Below are 25,634 nucleotides of genomic sequence, written 5' to 3' on the forward strand. Positions count from 1 at the left end.
GCACCGACCCCTCTCGCTCTCCAAGCTTCAGCGAAAGCCTGCATTCGCCCCATAGTACGCACACACATTTCCCCTTCATTTTTGGACGGGAAAAAGTACGTCCTATAGGGCGAAAAATACGGTAATGTCTAAGGATTGGCGTGGTCTGTGACTATTTTGAAGGCATCCTGCGCTGCTCAGAGGTGGCTACTATCAGGACTCTGGTTCCCATCAGCCCCAGCCAGGCTGGCCAATAGTCAGGGGTGTTTGGGAGTTGTAGTGCAACAGCTGGAGGGGCAAGCAGGTCCCAAATCTCTGTGCTGAAGCCTGCCGGGGTGGAGGTTTGCGTGTGTGTGTATTTCAAAAGCAAGGGAAAGCTCCTTTTAACAGTCGAAAGCCAAGCTGGAGGGAGAGAGATTATATACAGGGATTGCTTATTAGGAGGTGAAGGGGAACTGGGTGGGCAGGTGAGTTTACAAAGAGGCCACCTGCCTCCTTTTCTACCCTGCCCATCTGCCCACAAGGTGGAAAGGGGCTACCCCCTCTTCAGCTCCTCCAGCTTCTCAGCTGCCCTCTTCAGCTCCCGCTCGATCTCTTCAAGCTTCTCCAGCTCCTGGACCTGGAAGGAGAGAGGATATGCATATGAGAGAGAGGAGAGGAGAGGCCTCGCCAGTAGCAGCACTGGCTGAAAGGTGATCCTGCGAAGGTAGGAGGGTTGGGTAACACCGTCCCTTTGATCCCTCCACAGATTTCGAGCCTTCAGGTTTTGGAAAGAGAAAGTTTCTGGTTGGGGTGCACTGCAGAATTGCTATTTTTTTAAAGCCACTGAGTTAGAATTCTCCCAGCTTCTGACTACAGCATTTTTTTATCTCCGCCAAGCTAAGCAGTTGGCTCCTTACCTCTCTCGCCCTGACCTAGCCACTGTGATCCACGCGACGGTCACCTCCAGGCTTGATTATTGTAACTCGCTCTACGTGGGGCTGCCCTTGAAATTGACCCAGAAACTCCAGCGAGTGCAGAATGCCGCAGCGAGACTCCTTACGGGGTCCCTGCCGCGGGATCACATTCATCCAGTGCTATACCAGCTGCACCAGCTCCCGGTGGAGTACAAGATCAGGTTTAAGGTGCTGGTTTTAACCTTAAAACCCTATACGGCCTAGGACCCTCGTACCTACGGGACTGCCTCTCCTGGTAAGTCCCACGGAGGACATTACGGTCTTCAAACAAAAACATCTTGAAGGTCCCAGGCCACAGGGAGGTTAGCCTGGCCTCAACCAGAGCCAGGGCTTTTTTGGCTGTGGCCCTGATCTGGTGGAACAAGAGACCAGGGCCCTGCGGGACTTGACATCTTTCCGCAGGGCCTGCAAGACAGAGCGGTTCCACCAGGCCTTTGGCCAAGGCACAGTCTGACCCCCTCCTTTGGTAATCCTCACAGAACTCTAGCCCAATGGTTGCCATGAATTTTCTTTTGAATTGATTTTAAAACGAATTGATTTTAGAATGCTGTGTTACTTTTATTGTTGTTAGCCGCTCTGAGCCCGGCTTCAGCTGGGGAGGGCGGGATATAAATAAAACTTTATTATTATTATTATTATTATTAATTATTATTGGTTTCTGGAGGGCCTGCTCAGGTTGCAAATGAGATATTGAAGACCTATGCTACCCCGATGCTGTGTAAGTCTTCTGTCTTTCTCACATTGCCGTGTTTCCAGAAGGTCTTGGCTTTATCGCTTCAGATTCCACACACCTGCAAACTTCTTCCAGGTTTAGAGTGCCTCTGGGGCCAGTTCATAAGAGTTCTCCGTTCCCTTACCCCAGAGAAGATAACTCAGGAGAACTGAGAACTGAAGGAGAGCTTGCTGGATCAAACCAGTGCTGCCCATCTAGTCCAGCCTATTGTTCTCACAGTAGCTTGTGGGGATCCAGAAGCATGATCCGAGCACAAGAGCCCTGCAGTTTCCAGGAACTGTTATTCAGAAGCTTTGCTCCCTCTGGCCGTGGAGGCAGAACATAGGCATCTTGGCTAGCAGCCATGGATAGCCTTTCCCTCCATATACCGTATTTTTTGCTCCATAAGACACACTTTTCCCCTCCTAAAATGTAAGGGGAAATGCGTGTGCGTCTTATGTAGCGAATGCAGCGGGGAGGCAGGCAGGAAAAGCCTTCAGCTCTTGCGGGCTTTTCCCCAGGGGGGAGAAGGGACTGATGCGGCCAGTCAGTCCCTTTTCCCTTCTCGTAGAAAAGCCTGCAAAAGCTGCGCACTCTTTAAAGGGTGCACGGCTTCTGCTGGCTTTTCTACAAGGTGGGGGAATTCCCACCAGAGCGTGCCAGAGCTGGGGTGGGGTGGGCGCAGAATCATATTTTTTCCCTTGATTTCCCCCTCTGAAAACTAGGTGCGCTCTATGGTCAGGTGCGCCTTATGGAGCGAAAAATACTGTATTTGTCCAAACCTCTTTCAAAGCCATGCAGGTGGGGTGGACATGGGAGAAAATGAAACACTTTTGGGAACAGATTTATAACGAATTGAAAAAGATATTTAAATCGAAGGCGGTGAAGGTCCTGTGTGAGTGTCTGGAAGCGGTTGGAGGATGGATGGCGGCTAACAGATTGAGGTTGAATCCTGACAAGACAGAAGTACTGTTTTTGGGGGACAGGAGGTGGGCAGGTGTGGAGGATTCACTGGTCCTGAATGGGGTAACTGTGCCCCTGAAGGACCAGGTGCGCAGCCTGGGAGTCATTTTGGACTCACAGCTGTCCATGGAGGCACAGGTTAAATCTGTATCCAGGGCAGCTGTTTACCAGCTCCATCTGGTACGTAGGCTGAGACCCTACCTGCCTGCAGACTGTCTCGCCAGAGTGGTACATGCTCTGGTTATCTCCCGCTTGGACTACTGCAATGCGCTCTACGTGGGGCTACCTTTGAAGGTGACCCGGAAACTACAACTAATCCAGAATGCGGCAGCTAGACTGGTGACTGGGAGTGGCCGCCGAGACCACATAACACCGGTCTTGAAAGACCTGCATTGGCTCCCAGTACGTTTCCGAGCACAATTCAAAGTGTTGGTGCTGACCTTTAAAGCCCTAAACGGCCTCGGTCCAGTATATCTGAAGGAGCGTCTCCTCCCCCATCGTTCTGCCCGGACACTGAGGTCCAGCTCCGAGGGCCTTCTGGCGGTTCCCTCACTGCAAGAGGCCAAGTTACAGGGAACCAGGCAGAGGGCCTTTTCGGTAGTGGCGCCCGCCCTGTGGAACGCCCTCCCATCAGATGTCAAAGCGATAAACATCTACCTGACATTCAGAAGACATCTGAAGGCAGCCCTGTTCAGGGAAGTTTTTAATATGTGACATTTTAGTGTATTTTTCATCTTCGTTGGAAGCCGCCCAGAGTGGCTGGGGAAACCCAGCCAGATGGGCGGGGTACAAATAATAAATTATTATTATTATATTATTACACTTTCCCGAAAAAGCCGGAAGCTTTCTTGCTAGGCTTGATGAGAGAGGAAATGGAAAAAGTAGATCAAAGGTTATTTATGTATGCTACGACTGCTGCCAGAACTTCATTAGCCCAAAAATGGAAAGTACCAGAATAGCCAACAATAGAGGAATGGTAGACGAAGATGGTTGATTATGCGGAACTAGCAAAACTGACCTGTGGAATCCGAAATCAGGAGGAAGCAAAATTCTAAAAAGATTGGAGGAAATTTATGGAGTACGTAAATAATAACTGTAGAAATTTGAAGACTCTGGCAGGACTGAAATAAATCTTATGACGTAGATAGGATTGGACACAACAAGAAACTGTGGGAAAGTAACTGACATAAGAAAACCTCTTGAAGGGAGGGAAGGAAGTCAGTGCTCAGCAGAGTGTGGGGAAAGAATGTGGGTAAATGGTTGTTGAATTTTACTGTATTTTGTTTGTATGTATTAAATGAAACACCAATAAAAAGCATTTTTTTAAAAAATCAGCCATCCAGGTGGGTGGCTGTCATTGGCTCCTGCAGGGATGAGTTCCACAGTTCATCTGACTCATTTAAAAGCGATTATAATTATTATTATTATTTATACCCCGCCATTCTGGACGGCTTCCAATCAAGTGTTAAAAACAATACAGCATTAAAGATTAAAAACTTCCCTAAACAGGGCTGCCTTCAGATGTCTTTTAAAAAGAAGATAGCTGCTTATTTCCTTCACATCTGAAGGGAGGGCGTGCCACAGGGCGGGAGCCACCACCGAGAAGGCCCTCTGTCTGGTTCCTTGTAACCTCGCTTCTTCCAATGAGGGAACCGGCAGAAGGCCCTCGGCGCTGGATCTCAGTGTCCGGGCTGAACGATGGGGGTGGAGATGCTCCTTCAGGTATACTGGACCGAGGCCGTTTAGGGCTTTCAAGGTCAGCACCAACACTTTGAATTGTGCTTGGAAACGTACTGGTTGATGAACAAGCTAAAAAGCAGAGGTCCCAACAGCGACCCTTGGGATACCTCTGCTTTCTACACCTCTCCTTTGGGATAACTGTCCATCTGCTTCTTGCTACTTAACCAACTCAAGCCTTGTGATGGGAACAAGTATGTATACTGACCTCGCTCGGAGAAGTCTCCCTTTCCTCCTCTTCACGGCCACGATTCCTGCCGCCCTTCAGATAGACGTCGTCCTTCCAGTGCCTCTTCTTGAGGTCAAAGCCGGCCGGTTTGTGGTGATGCCCATGCCTCGCCTTGCCTTCCTTCTCCTCCTCCTTCTCCCCTCCTTCTCTCCACGGCTTCCAGCCTCCGTGGAGCTGGGCCTGGGAGTTGGAGATCTTCACACCTTTCTCTTCCTCCTCAAACTGGGCGGTCTCCTCATCGCTGGCCTTCTCGGCCACCCTCTTCTCCAGATCAGATCTCTTCTTCTCTTCTTCCTCCTCTTCCTCCCAGTCCTCATGGTGATGGTGGCCATCGCCGTACCTTCCGTGGTGGTATTTCTTTGGCTCCTCTTCAGAGCTCTCCTCGTCCTCCTCTGACCTGAAGTGCCTCTTGCTCAGCCCGTTCCTCTTCTCGTCTTCTCGACTTCCTTGAAGCATCGCCTTCCTGATCTTTGGAGGCCCAGGGCGCCTCTTCTTGATGTGCCCAAAATATTCCTTAGAAGACCACGTCTCTGAGGAGCTCCTCTTCTTCTTCCTCCTCGCTTCGTCCTCCTCGTCGCTCTCCTCATCCTCTTCTTCCTCCTCCATCCGCTCCTTGGCTTGTTCCTCCAGAGCCTCTCTGTTCTCCTCTCCTCGGGAGACCTTCTCTTCCTTCACTTTCTCCTCAGTCTTCTCCGTCTTCTCAAACTCTTTCAGCTCCTTCTCTTCTTTATTCGCCTGCCTGTTTTGCTCCTCTGTCTTCTCCAATGCAGCTTCTTCTCTCTGCTGGACAGGCTTGACATCTCTCTTCTTCACTTCCTCTTGTTCCTCCTCTTCCCAAACCTCATGGTTGCCTTCATGTCCCAGACGATGCTTCTCATTTTCTGCAGTGGGGATGAAATAATTTCAGGGAAGGCAACCAAAGGTGGGGGTGTTTTTTTGGTTTTCGTTTGCCTAGGACCCTCGTACCTACGGGACCGCCTCTCCCGGTATGCCCCACGGAGGACCTCAAGGTCCATAAATAGCAACACCCTAGAGGTCCCGGGCCCTAAGGAAGTCAGATTAGCTTCAACCAGAGGCAGGGCCTTTTCAACACTGGCCCCAGCCTGGTGAAACGCTCTGTCTCATGAGACCAGGGCCTGCGGGATCTGATTTCTTTCCGCAGGGCCTGTAAGACAGAGTTGTTCCGCCTGGCCTTTGGCTTGGAATCAACTTGATCCCCTTCCCCTCTTTCCTTTTTTCCTTTCTCCTCCTGTGAAGAGGCTGCATCCTAATGTTTTAATGTTGCATTTTAATCTTGTTTTTTAAATTGTATTTTAATCAACTTGTTTTTATTATTGGTTGTTAGCCGCCCTGAGCCTGGTCTTGGCTGGGGAGGGCGGGGTATTTCTGGCGTCTGCGTCTGCACAGATGTGATTTCCAGCTTCTGCGTCTGTGCAGATGCGATTTCTGGTGTCTGAGTCTGCGCAGACACGATTTCCGGCGCCACAAAAACGAGTCCTCGCATCGCACTGCATCAGTTTAGCACAGCGCGTGGGGACTCACTGAGCAGGTGGCTCGGTTCGGGGGCAGCTCGTGGGCCAGTTAAACGACCCCTATGGGTCGCCTGTGGCCCATGGGCCTTAGGTTGGTGACCCCTGGTTTAATGTATTGGACAAAGGCTTGGGAGACAGAGGTTCTAGTCCCCCTAGTCCCCTCTCGGCCATGACTCTCATCTTAGGAGAGCCACTCTCTCATAGTCCTTTACCAACTGTACTGGCTCCCAGTGGAGTACAGGGTCAGGTTTAAGGTGCTGGTTTTGACCTTTAAAGCCCTATGCAGCCTAGGACCCACATACCTACGGGACCGCCTCTCCTGGTATGCCCCACGGAGGACCTTAAGGTCCACAAATGACAACACTTTGGAGGTCCCAAGTCGCAAGGTGGTTAGATTGGTCTCAACTAGGGCCAGGGCCTTTTCAGTACTGGCCCCGACTTGGCAGAACGCTCTGTCACAAGAGACTAGGGCCCTGTGGGACTTGACATCTTTCTGCAGGGCCTGCAAGACGGAGCTGTTCCGCCTGGCCTTTGGTTTGGACTCAGTCTGACCCTTATGTTTCCCTCTCCTTATGGTTTTGATCTATGGGCTACTTTTATAATGAGGCTGCATTTTAAAATGCATTTTAACCTGTATTTTAAATTGGTTTCCCCCCTCCCTTTTATGTTTTTACTGTAATTTTACTGGTGTTAACCACGCTGAGCCTCACTCTGGCCGGGGAGGGTGGGGTATAAATAAATTATTATTATTATTATTATTATTATTATTATTGCCTAACCTACCTCCCGAAGGACGCGGGTGGCGCTGTGGGTTAAACCCACAGATGGGTGGGGTATAAATAAATTATCACCATCACCACCATCATCACAGATTCTCCACCCCTATTCAATCCACAGATTGAACAAACTCACTTTTCTAGAAATGCCCCTAAGTATTGTATCGCAAAACCTTTAATTGGCATCACATACAACATCGAAGGGACACGGGTGGCGCTGTGGGTTAAACCACAGAGCCTAGGACTTGCCGATCAGAAGGTCGGCGGTTCGAATCCCCGCCACAGGGTGAGCTCCCATTCCTCGGTCCCTGCTCCTGCCAAGCTAGCAGTTCGAAAGCACAAAGTGCAAGTAGATAAATAGGTACCGCTCTGGCGGGAAGGTAAACGGTGTTTCTGTGCGCTGCTCTGGTTCGCCAGAAACGGCTTAGTCATGCTGGCCATATGACCCGGAAGCTGTATGCCGGCTCCCTCAGCCAATAAAGTGAGATGAGCGCCGCAACCCCAGAGTCATCCGCAACTGGACCTAATGGTCAGGGGTCCCTTTACCTTTACCTTACCTCCCAGGGATGTTTGGAGGATAAAATGGGGAGAGGTGTGCCACCCTGAGGTACTTGGAGGGAAAAGTGATAGTAAAGAAATAAATAAATAAAAACCAAGGTTCCCCAACACCCTGGAGCTGGCACTAATCTCAGCCCTTGCGAAACGGATTCCAAGGTTCAGAAAGACATTTCCTCGCTGGAACGAGGAATGGCTGGATTTGGCTCGCCTGTTTACCTTGATGCGTGAGTTCCTCCAGCTCCGTCAGCAGGTGTTGATGGTGAAGCATCGCGAGGACTCTCTCATCTGAAAACAGACAGCGTGCCAATTAAAACTCGCAGCGAGTATCGTGGATTCCAGACATCGCATGACGTTCGGCTTTGAAGGCTGGCAGGAACGCCAGCCAGGTGCAGAGGAGTTGCTCCAGTCGTTCAACCTCAGAAAAGCACCCCGGCCTCTGCTAAGGGACTACGGCCACATCCGCACCATCCATTTAAAGTGCTATGATTTTAAAGCACTAAGTGGTTCTCAGCTTTAGAACAGGCCCTCCAGCTGGTTTGGAACTACAACTCCCATCACCCCTAGCTCACAGGACCAGTGGACAGGGATGATGGGAATTGTAGTCCCAAAACATCTGGAGGGCCAAGTTTGGCCATGCCTGCTTTAGACAGTCATGGCTTCCCCCAAAGCATTCTGGGAGATGTTGTTTGTTAAGGCTGCTGAGGGGCTTAACAATCAATACATTTTCCACATGTAATCCTGGAAACTGTAGCTCCATGAAGGGAATAGGGGTCTCTACTCTCAGCAGGGAATTACAGGCTGCCGGGTGGTGTGGTTTGAGATAAAAGTACAGGTGTGTGCCTTTGTGTGTTTCACCACCGTCCATTGCGGCCTTCACACCCTCCAGATGTTTTCGACTACAACTCCCATCAGCTCGGACCAGCAGGGCTGATGGGATTTGTAGTCCAGAATGTCTGAAGGGAAGCAGGTTAGAATCATAGAGGTTGGTCAAGGCTGATACGTTGTAAGCCACGGGGGTATAACCATCTGAATAATAAACAGAGGTTAGGACAGTTTAGGCCTGTTGTCCCGTGAGAAACGATTGCACAGAAGAGGCCCTGATAAAGCCTTCCCTGTTCTGTGGCTATTTACCACACAAACAGGGCCTCCTTCGTGCTTGCCCCTACCCACACAGTCTCCCATCCTAGTGGTGGTAGTTAAGCAACAGAGAGGCTGTTGCCAGGTAACACAGTTTTCTGCTGGCTGTTGTTAGGCAACAACAACCGAGAACAGTGGCTCTCTCTGCTGGTGGTTGCCGGAAAAGACACGGCTGCCCTGTCTCTTCTTCCTGCTGCTGCTGCTGACGGTTGCTAGGCAACACAGATGCATTGAGGCCAGGCCTCTTTCTGGCAACATTCCACAAGTGAGGAGCCACCACTAAAAAGGCCTGTTTTCTTTTGTGTGTGTGTGTGTTTTGAAAAGTTTTTATTGTTAAAATAATTCAGCATTAATACACACATATTGCGAATATACAAACATACATTTCATACAATCCTTTAAAATGTTCAAACATACCTACACTCAATCCCACAGATAATTCCTTTTCCCACCACCATCCCTCGCCCCTCACCCCACCATTGTGTTAGACTTCCAATCTACTCAATTGCAATTTCTTTCCACTTCTATTACTTTCCTTCACACACCTTTAACCTAATTTCATGCTTCTTTTTCTATTACACATTGTTATCCATCTTTTTTAGTATTCCAGTATTTAAAACGGAACTTGTTTATTCTAATAGGAGTTCTGATTTTTCAATACTGTTTTGCAAGTATCCTTTAAACACCTTCCAATCCCTGTCTATCTTCTCTTTTGAGATCCTTCCAATTTCTCCCATTGTTTTGGATATATTGTAGTACTCCAATTATTTGGCAAGCCACTCTATTTTTGTCGGTATAATCAATAGCCTTGCGGCTACTGTCGCATATAAATATAATGTCTTGTCTTCTTCCTTTAGACTTCCTGGTACTATTCCCAATAGAAAACCTTCTGGTGTTTTCCTAAATGAATATCTGAACATTTTTTTCATTTCGTTATATATTGTTTCCCAAAATTGTTTGATGTTTAAACAGTTCCACCATATATGTATCATAGTACCTTTTCCAGTGTTGCAAAAGGCCTATTTTCACATTACCTTGAGGGTTTGGGTATTTGCAGACACCGCTTAAGGAGTCTGACCACACAAATCGTAACTTACCCTCTCTAAGTATCTTCGTGCATTCACTGGTCACCGGAATTGGGCTGGGTCTGGAGAGGGTGTCTGCAAGGATTTCGGTGATGCACTTAGTAACCTGGTAACAAAAAACAACCCACCAAAATGAACTGGGGTCTCTCTCTCCCTTTTTCATGCGTCAATGTAACTATATCTCTCCTCCTGCCCTCCACAACTCTTGTGTCTCAAACAGCTCTTTGACAGATGATAGTTCAGTGGTAAAGCAGAGAAATATCAACAACCTCAGATATGCAGATGACACAACCTTGATGGCAGAAAGTGAGGAGGAATTAAAGAACCTTTTAATGAGGGTGAAAGAAGAGAGTGCAAAATATGGTCTGAAGCTCAACATCAAAAGAACGAAGATCATGGCCACTGGTCCCATCACCTCCTGGCAAATAGAAGGGGAAGAAATGGAGGCAGTGGGAGATTTTACTTTCTTGGGCTCCATGATCACTGCAGATGGCGACAGCAGCCGTGAAATTAAAAGATGGCTGCTTCTTGGGAGAAAAGCAATGACAAACCTAGACAGCATCTTAAAAAGCAGAGACATCACCTTGCCGACAAAGGTCCGTATAGTTAAAGCTCTGGTTTTCCCAGTAGTGATGTATGGAAGTGAGAGCTGGACCATAAAGAAGGCTGATCGCCGAAGAATGGATGCTTTTGAATTATGGTGCTGGAGGAGACTCTTGAGAGTCGCATGGACTGCAAGAAGATCAAACCTCTCCATTCTGAAGGAAATCAGCCCTGAGTGCTCCCTGGAAGGACAGATCCTGAAGCTGAGGCTCCAGTACTTTGGCCACCTCATGAGAAGAGAAGACACCCTGGAAAAGACACTGATGCTGGGAAAGATGGAGGGCACAAGGAGAAGGGGACGACAGAGGACGAGATGGTTGGACAGTGTTCTCGAAGCTACCAGCATGAGTTTGACCAAACTGCGGGAGGCAGTGGAAGACAGGCGTGCCTGGTGTGCTTTGGTCCAGGGGGTCACGAAGAGTCGGACACGACTAAACGACAAACTAGACTTCCCAGAATTCTTTGGGGAAGCTTTAAAGGTATAGCACATATAGGGTCCAATATAGGTGACATGACCACCCCACCCTTTTTCCTGTTCTTACCTTTTCGTCCTCCTCCGAGAGCTGGGTGGGTAACGGCAGCGCCAGGGCTGGAAAAAAAGAGAGAGTTATCTCTTGTTTGTTTGGTCAGAAATATTCACACGTGACTGGAGCTTTGGAGCATAGAGGATGATCACCTCAGTATAAACATGGAACAAACAACCACCCTGTGAGGTAGGTCACTCTTAGCCTTAACTTCCCCTCTGTAAAATGCGAGAGACAATACCTTGCCTTGCTCCACACTCTAGTCTCTGCTTCTCAATTTGGATTGTATATGTACTGTGGCTTGCCATTGCTTTGTTGATTATAGTTGAGAAATTATATTTATTGTAACTGTTGAGTGGATTTCTGTTTAACTTTTATATGTTGGTATTATTATTTTATACTATTCTAATGATTGTTGAATGTTACTTTTTTGACATAGGTTGCTTATTTTAAAGTTATGTTTTATTATCACATTTTTGTACAGTGGTACCTCGGGTTAAGAATTTAATTTGTTCTGGAGGACCGTTCTTAACCTGAAACTATTCTTAACCTGAGGTACCACTTTAGCCTATGGGGCCTCCTGCTGTCGCTGTGCCGCCGGAACACGATTTCTGTTCTCATCCTGAAGCAAAGTTCTTAACTCGAGGTACTATTTCTGGGTTAGCGGAGTCTGTAACCTGAAGTGTCTGTAACCTGAAGCCTCTGTAACCCGAGGTTCCACTGTATTGCATTAGATTGCTATAAGATGTACATTTTTTGTTTCTTCAGCTTGTAAACCGCCTTGAGTATTGTAAGATAGAAAGACGGTGTACAGTGGTACCTCGGGTTACATACGCTTCAGGTTACATACTCCGCTAACCCAGAAATAGTGCTTCAGGTTAAGAAGTTTGCTTCAGGATGAGAACAGAAATCGTGCAGTGGCGGCAGCGGGAGGCCCCATTAGCTAAAGTGGTGCTTCAGGTTAAGAACAGTTTCAGGTTAAGAACAGACCTCCGGAACGAATTAAATACTTAACCCGAGGTACCACTGTACAAATTAAAAATGATTGATTGATTGAATACCTTTTGCTCAAGGTCATGTATCAATAAACAGAGATGGGACTTCTCGACCCCACCAATTCTGGACCCCAACAGTTCAAGCAGGCTGATCAAATATAAAAAGAAGGCAGGGTTTATGTTTCAGGTCGATAGTCCAGCTAGCCCACCATCTTGTTCTCACAGTGCCCATGGGAAACCCGCAAGCAGGACTTGAACCCAAGTCCCCTCCTCCAGCCCCAACTGATATCCAGAAGAATCATTTGCTTCCATCTGTAGAGGCAGAGCATAGTCGTGAAGGCTAGCAGCCATTGATGGCTTTCTCCGCCATGAATTTGTCCAATGCTCTTTGAAAGGCTCTATAGGTTTAAGATGCTGGTTTTAACCTTTAAAGCCCTATATGGCCTAGGACCCTCGTACCTACGGGACCGCCTCTCCTGGTATGTCCCACGGAGGACCTTACGGTCTTCAAACAAAAACACCTTGGAGGTCCCAGGCCACAGGGAGGTTAGGCTGGCCTCAACCAGAGCCAGGGCTTTTTTGGCTGTGGCCCCGATCTGGTGGAACGCTCTGTCACAAGAGACTAGGGCCCTGTGGGACTTGACATCTTTCCGAAGAGCCTGCAAGACAGAGCTGTTCCACCAGGCCTTTGGCCAGGGCACAGCCTGACCCCCTCCTTCGGTAATCCTCATAGAACTCTAGCCCAATGGTTGCCATTAATTTGATTCTGAATTGATTTCAGAATGAATGGATTTTAGAATGTATTTTAATTAATTGATGGTGATTTTGTGTAAACTGTGTTACTTTTATTGTTGTTAGCTGCTCTGAGCACGGCTTCAGCTGGGGAGGGCAGGATATAAATAAAATTTTATTATTATTACTATTCTTGGGCTCCATGATCACTGCAGATGGTGACAGCAGCCATGAAATTAAAAGACGGCTGCTTCTTGGGAGGAAAGCAATGACAAACCTAGACAGCATCTTAAAAAGCAGAGACATCACCTTGCCAACAAAGGTCCGTATAGTAAAAGCTATGGTTTTCCCAGTAGTGATGTATGGAAGTGAGAGCTGGACCGTCAAGAAGGCTGATTGCCGAAGAATGGATGCTTTTGAATTCTGGTGCTGGAGGAGACTCTTGAGAGTCCCATGGACTGCAAGAAGATCAAACCTATCCATTCTTAGGGAAATCAGCCCTGAGTGCTCCCTGGAAGGACAGATCCTGAAGCTGAGGCTCCAAGACTTTGGCCACCTCATGAGAAGAGAAGACTCCCTGGAAAAGACCCTGATGTTGGGAAAGATGGAGGGCACAAGGAGAAGGGGACGACAGAGGATGAAATGGTTGGACAGTGTTCTCGAAGCTACCAGCATGAGTTTGACCAAACTGAGGGAGGAAGTGGAAGACAGGAGGGCCTGGCGTGCTCTGGTCCAGGGGGTCACGAAGAGTCGGACACGACTAAATGACTAAACAACAACAACCAGAGCTGTGCCATGCTAGCTTAGACCACGCAAGGCAGGCTGTCTTCCAATGCCAGTGTCGGACATGACTAAACGACTAAACAACAACATTATTATTATTATTATTAGGTTGATGGCCATCGGTGCCTCTTGTGGGTGTGAGTTCCGTAGGTCAACGATGTGCTGACCTATCGAGACATACAAGCGGCTGTTTCAGCAGAGGGTTCCCCACCAGCTCCGCCTCTGCGTGCCAAAAGTTCTTGCCAAAGTTCTCCCCGCTCTTAAAAAGCAACAGCATGGGAGGCGTCCTTTAAACACCCCCTTGGTTCTTTGCAAACCTCGCCTTTTGATCTCTCCAATTTGCTCCTCCAAACGTTTGTTATATCACGCCGTCAATGCACAAAGCATTTTGCAGAACAAGGACAAGTGAGAAAAGACAGCTCTCTGCCCCAGGAGCTTGCAGTCTAAATAAGAAAGGAATTGAGGGAAAAAGGAAAGGAAAACAGCAGACGAGAGTCTGGGCTTTTGAAAAGCAGCATCATCTATTTTTGCTTTTGTGTGGTCTCAGGTGCTGAAGGAGGGAGACAATGACAGAGTGAAAGAGACTCAGTGTGTCCAACCTGTGCAGGTGCCGGGCCACCTCTTTGCTTTCTCGCTCTTAATTTTGCCCACTAAGCCTGGCTTATTAAAATTGCAAAGGGAACAGCTGTTCACCGATGTTTAAAAAATGGCACATATTATGCCCAGAAGGCTCACAGCATTGTTAATCCTGGTACAGCTTGTTCCTAATTGTCTTGCAAAGAATGAGCGTGTTCTCCTGGTCCTAAGGTTGCCAAGAACTGGGGAGACGTTTTGTCATTATTATTATTATTATCTGCAAAAAAGAAGAAGTTTAAAAGGAGCTCCTTTCTTCGCTTAGAAATGAGCATGTCCTTTGTGATTTGAAAAAAGTCTTAGCTCTGCTCCAAGGCCGAAATGCCAGCTTCTGCTGAGGTTTCAGACCTCACTCTCAGGCTTTTGTAACAGCAGCCCAAATGCAGAAATGTAGCAGTGATTTTTATTTTATTTTTTAGAAATCTCCAAAAAGTACTGTTCAGCACAGGAGGGGAAGTTGGCATTTTGTAGATGGAATTTACTCCCCGTTAGAACAAAACAGACATCTTATTCTCCTATCTTTCTCTTTTAACCTCTTTTCTATTTTTTTAAATTTCTTCCTTTTTCCTTCTCTATTCCACCCCCCCCCCGCGCGTTTTTATTGTACAGTGGTACCTTGGGTTACATACGCTTCAGGTTACAGACGCTTCAGGTTACAGACTCCACTAACCCAGAAATAGTACCTCGGGTTAAGAACTTTGCTTCAGGATGAGAAGAGAAATTGTGCAGCGGCAGCAGGAGGCCCTATTAGCTAAAGTGGTGCTTCAGGTTAAGAACAGTTTCAGGTTAAGAACGGACCTCCAAAACGAATTAAGTTCTTAACCCGAGGTCCCACTGTATCTATATAAAAGTCTTGATTTGGTTTTTTCAAAAAGGGAAAATATATCAAGTTTTGCATTTTTATAAACCTTTTAATTATATAATTATAGAATCATAGAATCATAGAGTTGGAAGAGACCACAAGGGCCATCGAGTCTAACCCCCTGCCAAGCCTTTAAGGTTTATATATAACCTTTCATTATATATAACCTTTCATTATATATAACCTTTAATTTTATAATTTTATGTTATAAACCTTGATAAAATTTAGGTTGTGGTTTTTTTTTAAAGAACCAAAACGATGGCTTTACCGGAAATTGATGTTGCAGCTAGCCAATGTTGTGAACTTTTTAATTTTTAGAGGAAAAACCGTTCACTTTTTAAAATAAACCTCGGCTGAATCCCAGCAGGTCCTGCGTTGAGGGTTCAAGGTGTGAACCTAAGAAGATGATGGGGTTAATGAGTCTTCAAGGGATGGTCTGGCAATCCTCTCTGCCCACCTGCAGCAGGCTGGAGACAGAGAGAGAGCCTGGTGACTTAGGGAGATCGAATAGTGATAAGTTGTTCAGGTGAGCTGATTCTTCATCTTGCATAAGACTATTACATAACCCTGAATGCAGCACAACAACAAGGAGGTGGGGTGGGGGAGTGATGCTGAACAAAGAGTGGAAATTGTGTAGTGCAAGGCTGTTAATGCCAAAACACAGCCAGCAGCCGCCACCTCCCATTTCCTTTACAAAAGATGAAAAATACATTATCTTTAACTCGGCTGCCACTGGGTATTGTTGCAGACAAGGCTGGAATTGGTTCTCTGTTTGATTGACAGCTGCAGGCACAGCCTGAATGAGAACTGGGGAGTCAGCCAGCTCTGCATGCAAGGTAACTTTTGGAGTACCTTAACATCACTGTGGGTTAAACCACAGAGCCTAGGACTTGCCGATCAGAAGGTCGGCGGTTCGAATCCCCACGACGGGGTGAGCTCCCGTTGCTCGGTCCCTGCTCCTGCCCACCTAGCAGTTCGAAAGCACGTCAAAGTGCAAGTAGATAAATAGGTACCGCTTCGACGGGAAGGAAAACGGCGTTTCCGTGCGCTGCTCTGGTTCGCCAGAAGCGGCTTAGTCATGCTGGCCACATGACCCGGAAGCTGTACGCCGGCTCCCTCGGCCAATAAAGCGAGATGAGCGCTGCAACCCCAGAGTCAGCCATGACTGGACCTAATGGTCAGGGGTCCCTTTACCTTTAACATCATTACAGTGGTACCTCAGGTTACATAGGCTTCAGGTTACAGACTCCGCTAACCCAGAAATAGTAACTTGGGTTAAGAACTTTGCTTCAGGATGAGAACAGAAATCGTGCAGTGGCAGCAGGAGGCCCCATTAGCTAAAGTGGTGCTTCAGGTTAAGAACAGTTTCAGGTTCAGAACAGACCTCCAGAACGAATTAAGCACTTAACCCGAGGGACCACTGTATTATTTATTAAATTTACATACATACACACATACACCAACATGTTCTCCAATTGGAGAACAGCCTTTACCAAAGGTGTCATGGGCTTTGAAGACACTCGAACTCAGGACGCAAGGGGGAAACGTGCTAAGAGGAAGGCACAGTTTGGCAAATCCACACTGTGATCAACTCCCGCCCGGAATCCAATGTCCCCAGTGTGGAAGGACGTGTGGATCCAGAATTGGCCTCCACAGTCACTTACAGACTCAGTGTTAAAACCGTGTTCGTGGGAGACAATCTTACTCGGCTACGAGTGATCGCCAAAGAAGAAGATGACATACATACATATTTATAATAATACAGCCAGGGTATGCCTGGGGGGTTATGGTAAGATAGGAATCTGACTCATGCAGAATCAAGCTATTGGTGAGCATTCAGGATCTCTCTCCAAGCTCTTGAGATGTTTTTTGATTGAAGATCAACCTGAGACCTCCTGCAAGCAAGCAAGGTGCTCTGAGGTTGTCCCCAGGGGGTCTGATTCAGAGATCCCTACACGCACAACATGCTCTCAGTCAAGGTGACATTGCAAACGAAACAGAGGGAATCAGAATTTTAACCAAGCTGCGCTCCCAGAACTAACTTTAGATCATCCCAGTTGATAAGATGTAGAGCACAGGGCGATGGTCCCTTTCAGCTAAGTTTAATTTGGTGGAAGCCACATTCTAGGAAGAGTAATCCAGCCACCGCTTAGAGATCTGCCGATCTCTTTATTTCTTGCATTATATCGCACCTCTCTTTCAAGGAACTCGGCCTGTTGTACGTGGTTCTCCCTCCTCCCCAATTTTCTCCTCACAACAACCCTGCGAGGTGAGGCAGAGGTGAGGCAGTGACTGCACCAAGGTCACCCAGTGAGCTTTGGGGCTGAGTCGGGATTCGAACCCTGGGCTCCCAGGTCCCTGTGCAGACCTCTAACCACTACACCACACTGCCTCTCTAACACAAATTGACCTGTGGATCCTGTTACTGGGCTGTGAGCTTTCACCCATGTGTGCCCAGCCTCCAAAATAAGATCCCCTTCAAAATTAGGAGGCCGGGAGGCATATTTCACAGAGCCCTGAAATCCTGGAGAGGTGCTAGAATTTTGCTGGCCAAAAATTGGAAATCACATGAGACATCACCTTGCCAACAAAGGTTCGTATAGTTAAAGCTATGGTTTTCCCAGTAGTGATGTATGGAAGTGAGAGCTGGACCATCAAGAAGGCTGATCGCCGAAGAATGGATGCTTTTGAATTCTGGTGCTGGAGGAGACTCTTGAGAGTCCCATGGACTGCAAGAAGATCAAACCTATCCATTCTTAAGGATGTCAGCCCTGAGTGCTCACTGGAAGGGCAGATCCTGAAGCTGAGGCTCCAAGACTTTGGCCACCTCATGAGAAGAGAAGACTCCCTGGGAAAGATGGAGGGCACAAGGAGAAGGGGACGACAGAGGACGAGATGGTGGGACAGTGTTCTCAAAGCTACCAGCATGAATTTGACTAAACTGCAGGAGGCAGTGGAAGACAGGAGTGCCTGGCGTGCTCTGGTCCAGGGGGTCATGAAGAGTCGGACGCGACTAAACGACTAAACAACAACACCAACAGTGGAGGAATGGCAGATGAAGATGATGGATTTCTCAGAGCTAGCTGACCTAACTGAAAGAGTCCACGACCAGAAGGAGGAGGAGTATCAAGAGGAATGGAAGAAATTTAAAGATTATCTAGTTAAATATGTTAAGATAACTTAAATAGAATTACTTGCGAATAACAGATTGGCGTAGGATTTAAATATGTGATGTTGTAGAATACTATGGATAAAAGTCAAAATGAAAAGAAAGAAAGATGTTAATTGACCAAGTAAATTTTATGTGAAAATAGTTTTGGTAAAGTGCTACAATGATTTATTTGGAAACTCAGCCAGGGGGATTTGAAGAAGTCACCGAACAATGATAACAAAAGTGGGAGTATTACAGTCAGGATAAATTTTTGTTTGTTTGTTGATATGTTTGTTATAAATTTGGAAAACTAATAAAAAAATTTGAAGAAAAAAGATAGAAATCCTAGAGAGGTGCTGCCAGTCAGTGCAGACAGCAATGAACTAGATGGGCAAGAGTCTCGCTTAGAATAAGGCAGCTCCCTATGGATAGCTCAGTTGGTTAGCGCTTGGTCTGATAACACCAAGGTCGCTGGTTCAATGCCCATATGGGACAGCTGCATATCCCTGCATTGCTGGGTCTCCTCCAACTCTGCAATTCTTTGTTTGGCACTGTGGGTTAAACCACAGAGCCTAGGACTTGCCAATCAGAAGGCCGGCGGTTCGAATCCCCGCGACAGGGTGAGCTCCCGTTGCTCGGTCCCTGCTCCTGCCAACCTAGCAGTTCAAAAGCATGTCAAAGTGCAAGTAGATAAATAAGTACCGCTCCGGCGGGAAGGTAAACGGCATTTCCGTGCGCTGCTCTGGTTCGCCAGAAGCGGCTTAGTCATGCTGGCCACATGACCCGGAAGCTGTATGCCGGCTCCCTCAGCCAGTAAAGCGAGATGAGCGCCGCAACCCCAGAGTCGGTCACAACTGGACCTAATGGTCAGGGGTCCCTTTACCTTTTTATGAGAGGAGTGGTCTTGAAGTTGCCCATCAGCAAAGTAAAGGACCCCTGGACGGTCAAGTCCAGTCAAAGGCGACTCTGGGGTTGTGGCGCTCATCTTGCTTTCAGGCCGAGGGAGCCGGCGTTTGTCCGCAGACAGCTTTCTGGGTCATGTGGCCAGCATGATTAACTGCTTCTGGTGCAAAGGAACACTGTGATGGAAACCAGAGCGCACAGAAACGCCATTTACCTTCCCGCCACAATGGTACCTATTTATCTACTTGCACTGGCGTGCTTTCAAACTGCTAGGTTGGCAGGAGCTGGGACAGAGCAATGGGAGCTCACTCCGTCGCGGGGATTCGAACCGCCGACCTTCTGACCGGCAAGCCCAAGAGGCTCAGTGGTTTAGACCACAGCGCCACCCACGTCCCTGTAGCACCATCAGCACCAAGCACGTGGACAGCAGGCTGAGCAGGTACCCAAGACCTTGGACTGGTACAAGCCCTCCTAGGTAGAGTGGGGTGGTTGAGGCACCTGCGGGAGGACACGGGTATCAGACACACAGTTCCCCAGGCAACATGGACAGTGCTTAACAGTTCCAGTTTCAACCAGCTTCACTCCCAAGCCAGTCTAGATGGAGGAACTGAGCCAGGAAGAAATGGATGGGAGTGTTGGAGAAGATAGCATTCCAATAACCATCACCAATCAAGGTGTAGCTCAGTGGTAGAGATCAGTGCCTTGCACGCAGAATGTCTTGGGTTCAACCCCAGACATTCCTGGTTAATCAGTCCCAGGGAATAAGTGCTGGCGGGGAGGGGAACTTCTGGAGAGCAGCTGAGAAGTCGGAGAAGTCAGAAGTTGGCTAGATTGTCCAACGACATGACTTACCTGCAGTGCTTTTTTCTGGGGGGACATTTTGTGACTCTAAGTTTGGCCTCCTTGAGGGGCTGTATTTCAATATAAGTAGGAAAATGAGAGTACCCCTAAACATTTTTATTTTTTTTAGAAAAAAGCACTGCTTATCTGTCTAAGGCAGCGTCTCCACCCCCATCGTTCTGCCCGGACACTGAGGTCCAGCTCCGAGGGCCTTCTGGCGGTTCCCTTGCTGTGAGAAGCCAAGTTACAGAGAACCAGGCAGAGGGCCTTCTCGGTAGTGGCACCCGCCCTGTGGAACACCCTCCCACCAGATGTCAAAGAGAAAAATAGCTACCAAACTTTTAGAAGACATCTGAAGGCAGCCCTGTTTAGGGAAGCTTTTAATGTTTAATAGGTTATTGTATTTTAGTGTTTTGTTGGAAGCTGCCCAGAGAGTTTCCCCAGCCACTCTGGGCAGCTTCCAGCAGAATATTAAAATACAATGATTCTGTATGCAGAAGTTCCCAGATTCAACCCCAGCAACTCCCAAGTAGGGCCAGGAGAGGCCCTTGTCTGAAATGCTAGAGAGCTGCTGCTGGCCAGTGCATCAATGCTGAGCAAAATGGACCAATGGAGTGGCTTGGTGTAAGGCAACTTCCCACATTCCTGTGTCTTATTGTAACTCGCTCTACCTGGGGCTGCCCTTGAGACTGACCCAGAAACTCCAGCGGGTGCAGAATGCCGCGGCGAGACTCCTTACGGGGTCCTCGCCGCAGGATCACATTCACCCGGTGCTAAACCAGCTGCACTGGCTCCCGGTGGAGTACAGGATCAGGTTTAAGGTCCTGGTTTTAACCTTTAAAGCCCTATGTGGCCTAGAACCCTCGTACCTACGGGACCGCCTCTCCTGGTATGTCCCACAGAGAAAATTACGGTCTGCAAATAAAAACATCCTGAAGATCCCAGGCCACAGAGAGGTTAGGCTGGCCTCAACCAGAGCAAGGGCTTTTTTGGCTGTGGCCCCAATCTGGTGGAACGCTCTGTCACAAGAGACCAGGGCCCTGCAGGACTTGACATCTTTCCGCAGGGCCTGCAAGACAGAGCTGTTCCACTTTGGCCAAGGCACAGTCTGACCCTCTCTTTTGATAATCCTCACAGAACTCTAGCCCAATGGTTGCCATTAATTTGATTTTGAACTGATTTTAGAATGAATTGGTTTTAGAATGCTGTGTTACTTTTATTGTTGTTAGCCGCTCTGAGCCCGGCTTCGGCTGGGGAGGGCAGGATATAAAATATTATTATTACTATTATTATTATTATTATTATTATTATTATTATGGGATGGGCAGTACCTCAGCGACAGAGCATATGCTTTGCCTGCATAAGCTCAAACCCCGGTGGCCCCTCTGGGTAGGGAAATTCTCCTGCCTGAAACCCTGCTGCTGCCAGTCTGTGCAGGCAACACTAGCCTGACTCATTAAAAAGCAGCTCTTCTTCGGTTTCTCTGTAACAGACCCGAGTTGCACAAATCCGGGCTGCAGTTTGCCCTGCGCAGGGAGCAGGTGATCTGCAGAAAGATGTTCTGCATAGCAAAGAGCTCCAAAAAGCCGAAACCAAGTCAAATGGGTGGCAGGCAGGCTAGCAGACACACACACACACACACACACACACACACACACACACCTTGTGAATCAGATGGGTACAAAACAAAACCCTTGCCAGCTCTGCATGTGCTCATCAGCCAGAGCCCGATCACAGGCAAAACTCTATCCATCAAATTCTCTCCCAGGCAACCCTATTCAGAAACTCTACACCACGCAGCAGCAGCAGCAGCAGCAGCAGCTGACAACCCAGGGGAAAGTAATAAAATTAAGAGTGATATATATATATATCAGGGTAGAAATAGCAGGTGGGCACTTTCCTGGCCACATCTGGCCCCCAATGGCAGTATCGGAACAGAAATGTGTGTGGGTTTTTTTGCAGAGGGGAAACAGTTTAGGAATTATGGTCGCCCAGTATTATTTATGTAACAAACCTTTATCGAAACAGGTAAATGTACAGGTAAAGGGACGCGGGTGGCACTGTGGGTTAAAGCCTCAGCGCCTAGGACTTGCCGATCGAAAGGTTGGCGGTTTGAATCCCCGCGGCGGGGTGCGCTCCCGTTGCTCGGTCCCAGCGCCTGCCAACCTAGCAGTTCGAAAGCACCCCCGGGTGCAAGTAGATAAATAGGGACCGCTTACTAGCGGGAAAGTAAACGGCGTTCCGTGTGCTGCGCTGGCTCGCCAGATGCAGCTTTGTCCCGCTGGCCACGTGACCCGGAAGTGTCTCCGGACAGCGCTGGCCCCCGGCCTGTAGAGTGAGATGGGTGCACAACCCTAGAGTCTGGCAAGACTGGCCCGTACGGGCAGGGGTACCTTTACCTTTACCTTTACAGATGCAAAACAGAAACCCAAGGCAGTCATCTCTGTTTAGTTAGTGCCTGCCCCCCATATGATAACACAGTCCGCTAGTGGTGTTGTGATATGGTAATCTCACAATTTCTTTTGCCTTTGCTTATTGCCTAACACACACACACACACACACACACACACACACAAACACACAAACACACAGACACACACACAGAGATTCCAGCTGTGGGTGATCATTTGTATACTCTATAATGTTTTCTTTCCTGGAAATCTTGACTTTTGCACAACACACACCCCCTCGCCCACCCTAGAGAAACTTTGTGGCAGAGCTGGGAGTGAATCTGGATATCCCCAGGACAGCTCTACCCAATACACCACACTGCCCAACCCCCTGATCAAACCTTTTGGCCATTATCCAAAGCACAGTGCAAACAGCAATCGCTGTGCCACACAGGAAGCTATTTTAGTGGTGTGTGTTTCAAACTAAGCTCGTGATTAGGGCTCAGGGACCTGCTATTCAAAGTGTGTGTGGTGTTGGGTGAGATTCTTTTAAAATGCACTATTTAATCATAATGCATTTAGAGCTCCGCTTGCGCCTTGGGTCCTGGCCACAAATAACTAGGAAAGTAGCCGAGGAATTGCTGTCCAGGGTTCTGAAATCATTAGAGGGCAGAATTGCCGTCCAAGTTCCTAAGAGCATTCGTTTACCTTGCGTTTCGAGAGCTGATTCTGCCCTCAGGAGGGAGGAAAAACATCTCATATTTTAAAAAACAAAAACGAGTGGGAAACTAAATATGGACACCAGCTTGTAGCTGTCATATTCCAGATGGCACTGCAAAGGGACATCTTTGGAAAGGCTGAGCTGAAAAAATAGGGAAGGAGGGATCCAGAAAGGGGAAATATGACAAGATCACCGGGATCTCGTGGAGAGAATGGTTGCAAATAATATGGGGAGGGTCCAAATCATGTTTGGGAAAAAGTCCAGCTAACTTTTCCTCCCTCCTGTCTGCGGTAAGGAATTTTGTAGCCTATGCTTACATTGTCTCTAACCCTTTTTGGCACGGAGGTTACAGAAGTCCAAGTCGCGTCGACCAAGAACAAAAACTAGGCTGCAAAGATCTCGGAGGAATTTTGAATGCCAAGCGGCTTGTGAGCAATAGGAACAAGGGATCTTGTCCGGTTTGCTAAATCCTGGGGGGAGCCGTGAGGTTTCTCTGGACACACAGTATGCAAGAGAGAGAGAAATTTAAAGTCCAGAGGAGGCGAGGTGGTGCAGTGAGGTTGAGCTCAGCTGAGCATAAATAACCCCCTCTAAATAATAATAATAATAATAATAATAATAATAATAATAATAATATTAATGGGGGAAACTTTGGCCGATCAAAACCGATGGGGAGAGAATTGAGTTCCTTTAAGAGATGCGAGTGTTGGGGGTGAGAGAAGGAAGCAAAGCATCACTTTCCCGGCTGAGCTATACAGAGGCTTTTGGGGTGTATACTCAATGCTCGTCCTGAAATCAATGAACACCGTGTGGGTTTCAATGGTTCTGCACCGTGCAAGGCTGGCATCAGATGCAACCCTCCGTCCCAAGGTACTTCCGAGCCCTTCCCAGACTTACCTTGGCAGGAGAAAAGGAACAGGAGCGAGATTCTGCTGGAAAGCATCGCTGAGGTCCTGGAGAGATGGATCTTTCTCTCTCTCGCTGGTCCTTTTTCAGAGGAGAGGAGATCTGAGATGCAGGGAAGAGTTTGAAGCAACCGCAGAGAACAGGGGGAGAGAGGAGAAGGAGGAAGGAGAAACAGAAGGGGGTGGATGTCCTTGCTGAAGGACTTTCTTTGTGCACAAGAGCAGAAAACCAGCCGAGGTGCCTCGAAGGCAGCCAGGAGGGGGATTTTAAATAGGGGGCAGGACGGGAGGAAGTGATGTCACGCCTGCTCCCTACAGAAAGAGGGCAGGAATTGTTTCTTTAATTCTCTGGACAGGCGTTGTTTCACACGCGCAAAAAATGTCCTGGTGCTTAAAGCAATATTTGTGCAGGATTTCTCTTTGTGCTCCTGAACTGCTGCGGGTTTTATCCTGCCTGCCCTGTCTCCAGCTGGAGAGTCAAAGAGGCGCATTTGAGTGGAAACCCGCTCCCCCCCCCAACTAACAATGCAGCTAAAAAAAAACCGAATAGGAAATATTAAAGGGAGGGTTGCAGTTTTCTAGGATATTTCACCTAGCACCCTTCTTCTCAACGCACTGATGATGTGCATTAGCCTTCTCCCCCAACCCGGTGCCCTCTTCCAGGAGTTTCTGTACTACAATTCCCATCAGCCCTCAGCCAGTTAGGGGCCGGTGGGAATTGTAGTCCAACCCCTACCCCCCCCCCCCGTCGGAGAAGTGCTCCCCCAGTTGGGGGAGACCAATTCATCTTCAAAAGGGTAGCACAGAGAAAGGGGTTTGCAGGGGTAAATAGTTTATTTTCCTCCCTTTTTTTTTTGTTAAATCATTTTTATTAATTTTCAAATACAGTGGTACCTCTGGATGCGAACGGGATCCGTTCCAGAGCCCTGTTTGCATCCTGAAGCAAACAGAACCTGCGTCTGCGCAGGCACAGGTAACGATTCGCCACTTCCACGCATGCGCGTGACGTCATTTAACGCGCTCCGTTACTTCCATGTCGCCGTGGAGCGTAACCTGAAAATGCTCAACCTGAAGCACATTTAACACGAGGGGCGCGGGTGGTGCTGTGGGTTAAACCACAGAGCCTAGGACTTGCCGATCAGAAGGTTGGCGGTTCGAATCCCCGCGACAGGGTGAGCTCCTGTTGCTCGGTCCCAGCTCCTGCCAACCTAGCAGTTTGAAAGCACGTCAAAGTGCAAGTAGATAAATAGGTACCACTCCGGCGGGAAGGTAAATGGCGTTTCCGTGCTCTGCTCTGGTTCGCCAGAAGCAGCTTAGTCCTGCTGGCCACATGACCCGGAAGCTGTACGCCGGCTCCCTCAGCCAATAAAGCGAGATGAAAGTCACAACCCCAGAGTCGGCCACGACTCTACCTAATTGTCAGGGGTCCCTTTACCTTTACCTTTTATGACTGTAAAAAACATCTAATTAACATATCAAATCATAATCCAATTAAAATAAAAAACTAAAATAAAAAAGACTAAATTATCATCCAAATTATAATTATTAATTGGGGGGGGGGTCCCTTTACCTTTACCTTTTATGACTGTAAAAAACATCTAATTAACATATCAAATCATAATCCAATTAAAATAAAAAACTAAAATAAAAAAAGACTAAATTATCATCCAAATTATAATTATTAATTGGGGGGGGGGGCTTCCCACAGTCTTGAGCTTGAAGCATATCCAAATCTCACTCCTGTCTCTCCTCGTTGTTTCCATATTTTCCACATCTCGATTTTAACGCTTTATTTTCTCCCTTTCAAGACAGGTAAAAGGAAGGAGCTCTTCACAGAGATAGTAAAACTGTGGAACTCACTCCCACAGAAGGCAATAAGGGCCACACACCTGGATGGCTTAAAAGAGAGGATTAGACAATGCTTCTGA

The 25,634-nt window shown here is 47.8% G+C and overlaps 1 protein-coding gene across 1 annotated transcript; it reads right to left on the reverse strand.

Moving 5' to 3' along the window:
- CCER2 (coiled-coil glutamate rich protein 2) lies at nt 1–23,838 on the reverse strand. The gene is made up of 6 exons (XM_053401855.1): nt 23,699–23,838; nt 10,810–10,856; nt 9,677–9,770; nt 7,659–7,727; nt 4,556–5,457; nt 1–598 (listed from the first exon to the last, which is right to left on the reverse strand). Exons 1-6 carry the CDS (start codon nt 23,742–23,744, stop codon nt 515–517), a joined length of 1,242 nt encoding a protein of 413 aa, XP_053257830.1. The 5' UTR covers nt 23,745–23,838; the 3' UTR covers nt 1–514.
- Between the last annotated feature and the right edge of the window lie 1,796 nt (nt 23,839–25,634).

Source organism: Podarcis raffonei, chromosome 8 (assembly GCF_027172205.1).
Source record: "Podarcis raffonei isolate rPodRaf1 chromosome 8, rPodRaf1.pri, whole genome shotgun sequence".
Classification (NCBI taxonomy): domain Eukaryota; kingdom Metazoa; phylum Chordata; class Lepidosauria; order Squamata; family Lacertidae; genus Podarcis; species Podarcis raffonei.

What these genes read in the sequence shown, in the direction of transcription:
- CCER2 (XM_053401855.1), bottom strand. Translation starts at nt 23,744, where the DNA reads ATGCTTTCCAGCAGAATCTCGCTCCTGTTCCTTTTCTCCTGCCAAG. An exon ending in TCTCGGAGGAGGACGAAAAG is followed by an intron (nt 9,771 to 10,809) that starts GTAAGAACAGGA and finishes TTTTGTTACCAG; the next exon opens with GTTACTAAGTGCATCACCGA. An exon ending in CACGAAGATACTTAGAGAGG is followed by an intron (nt 7,728 to 9,676) that starts GTAAGTTACGAT and finishes GTCTGTTTTCAG; the next exon opens with ATGAGAGAGTCCTCGCGATG.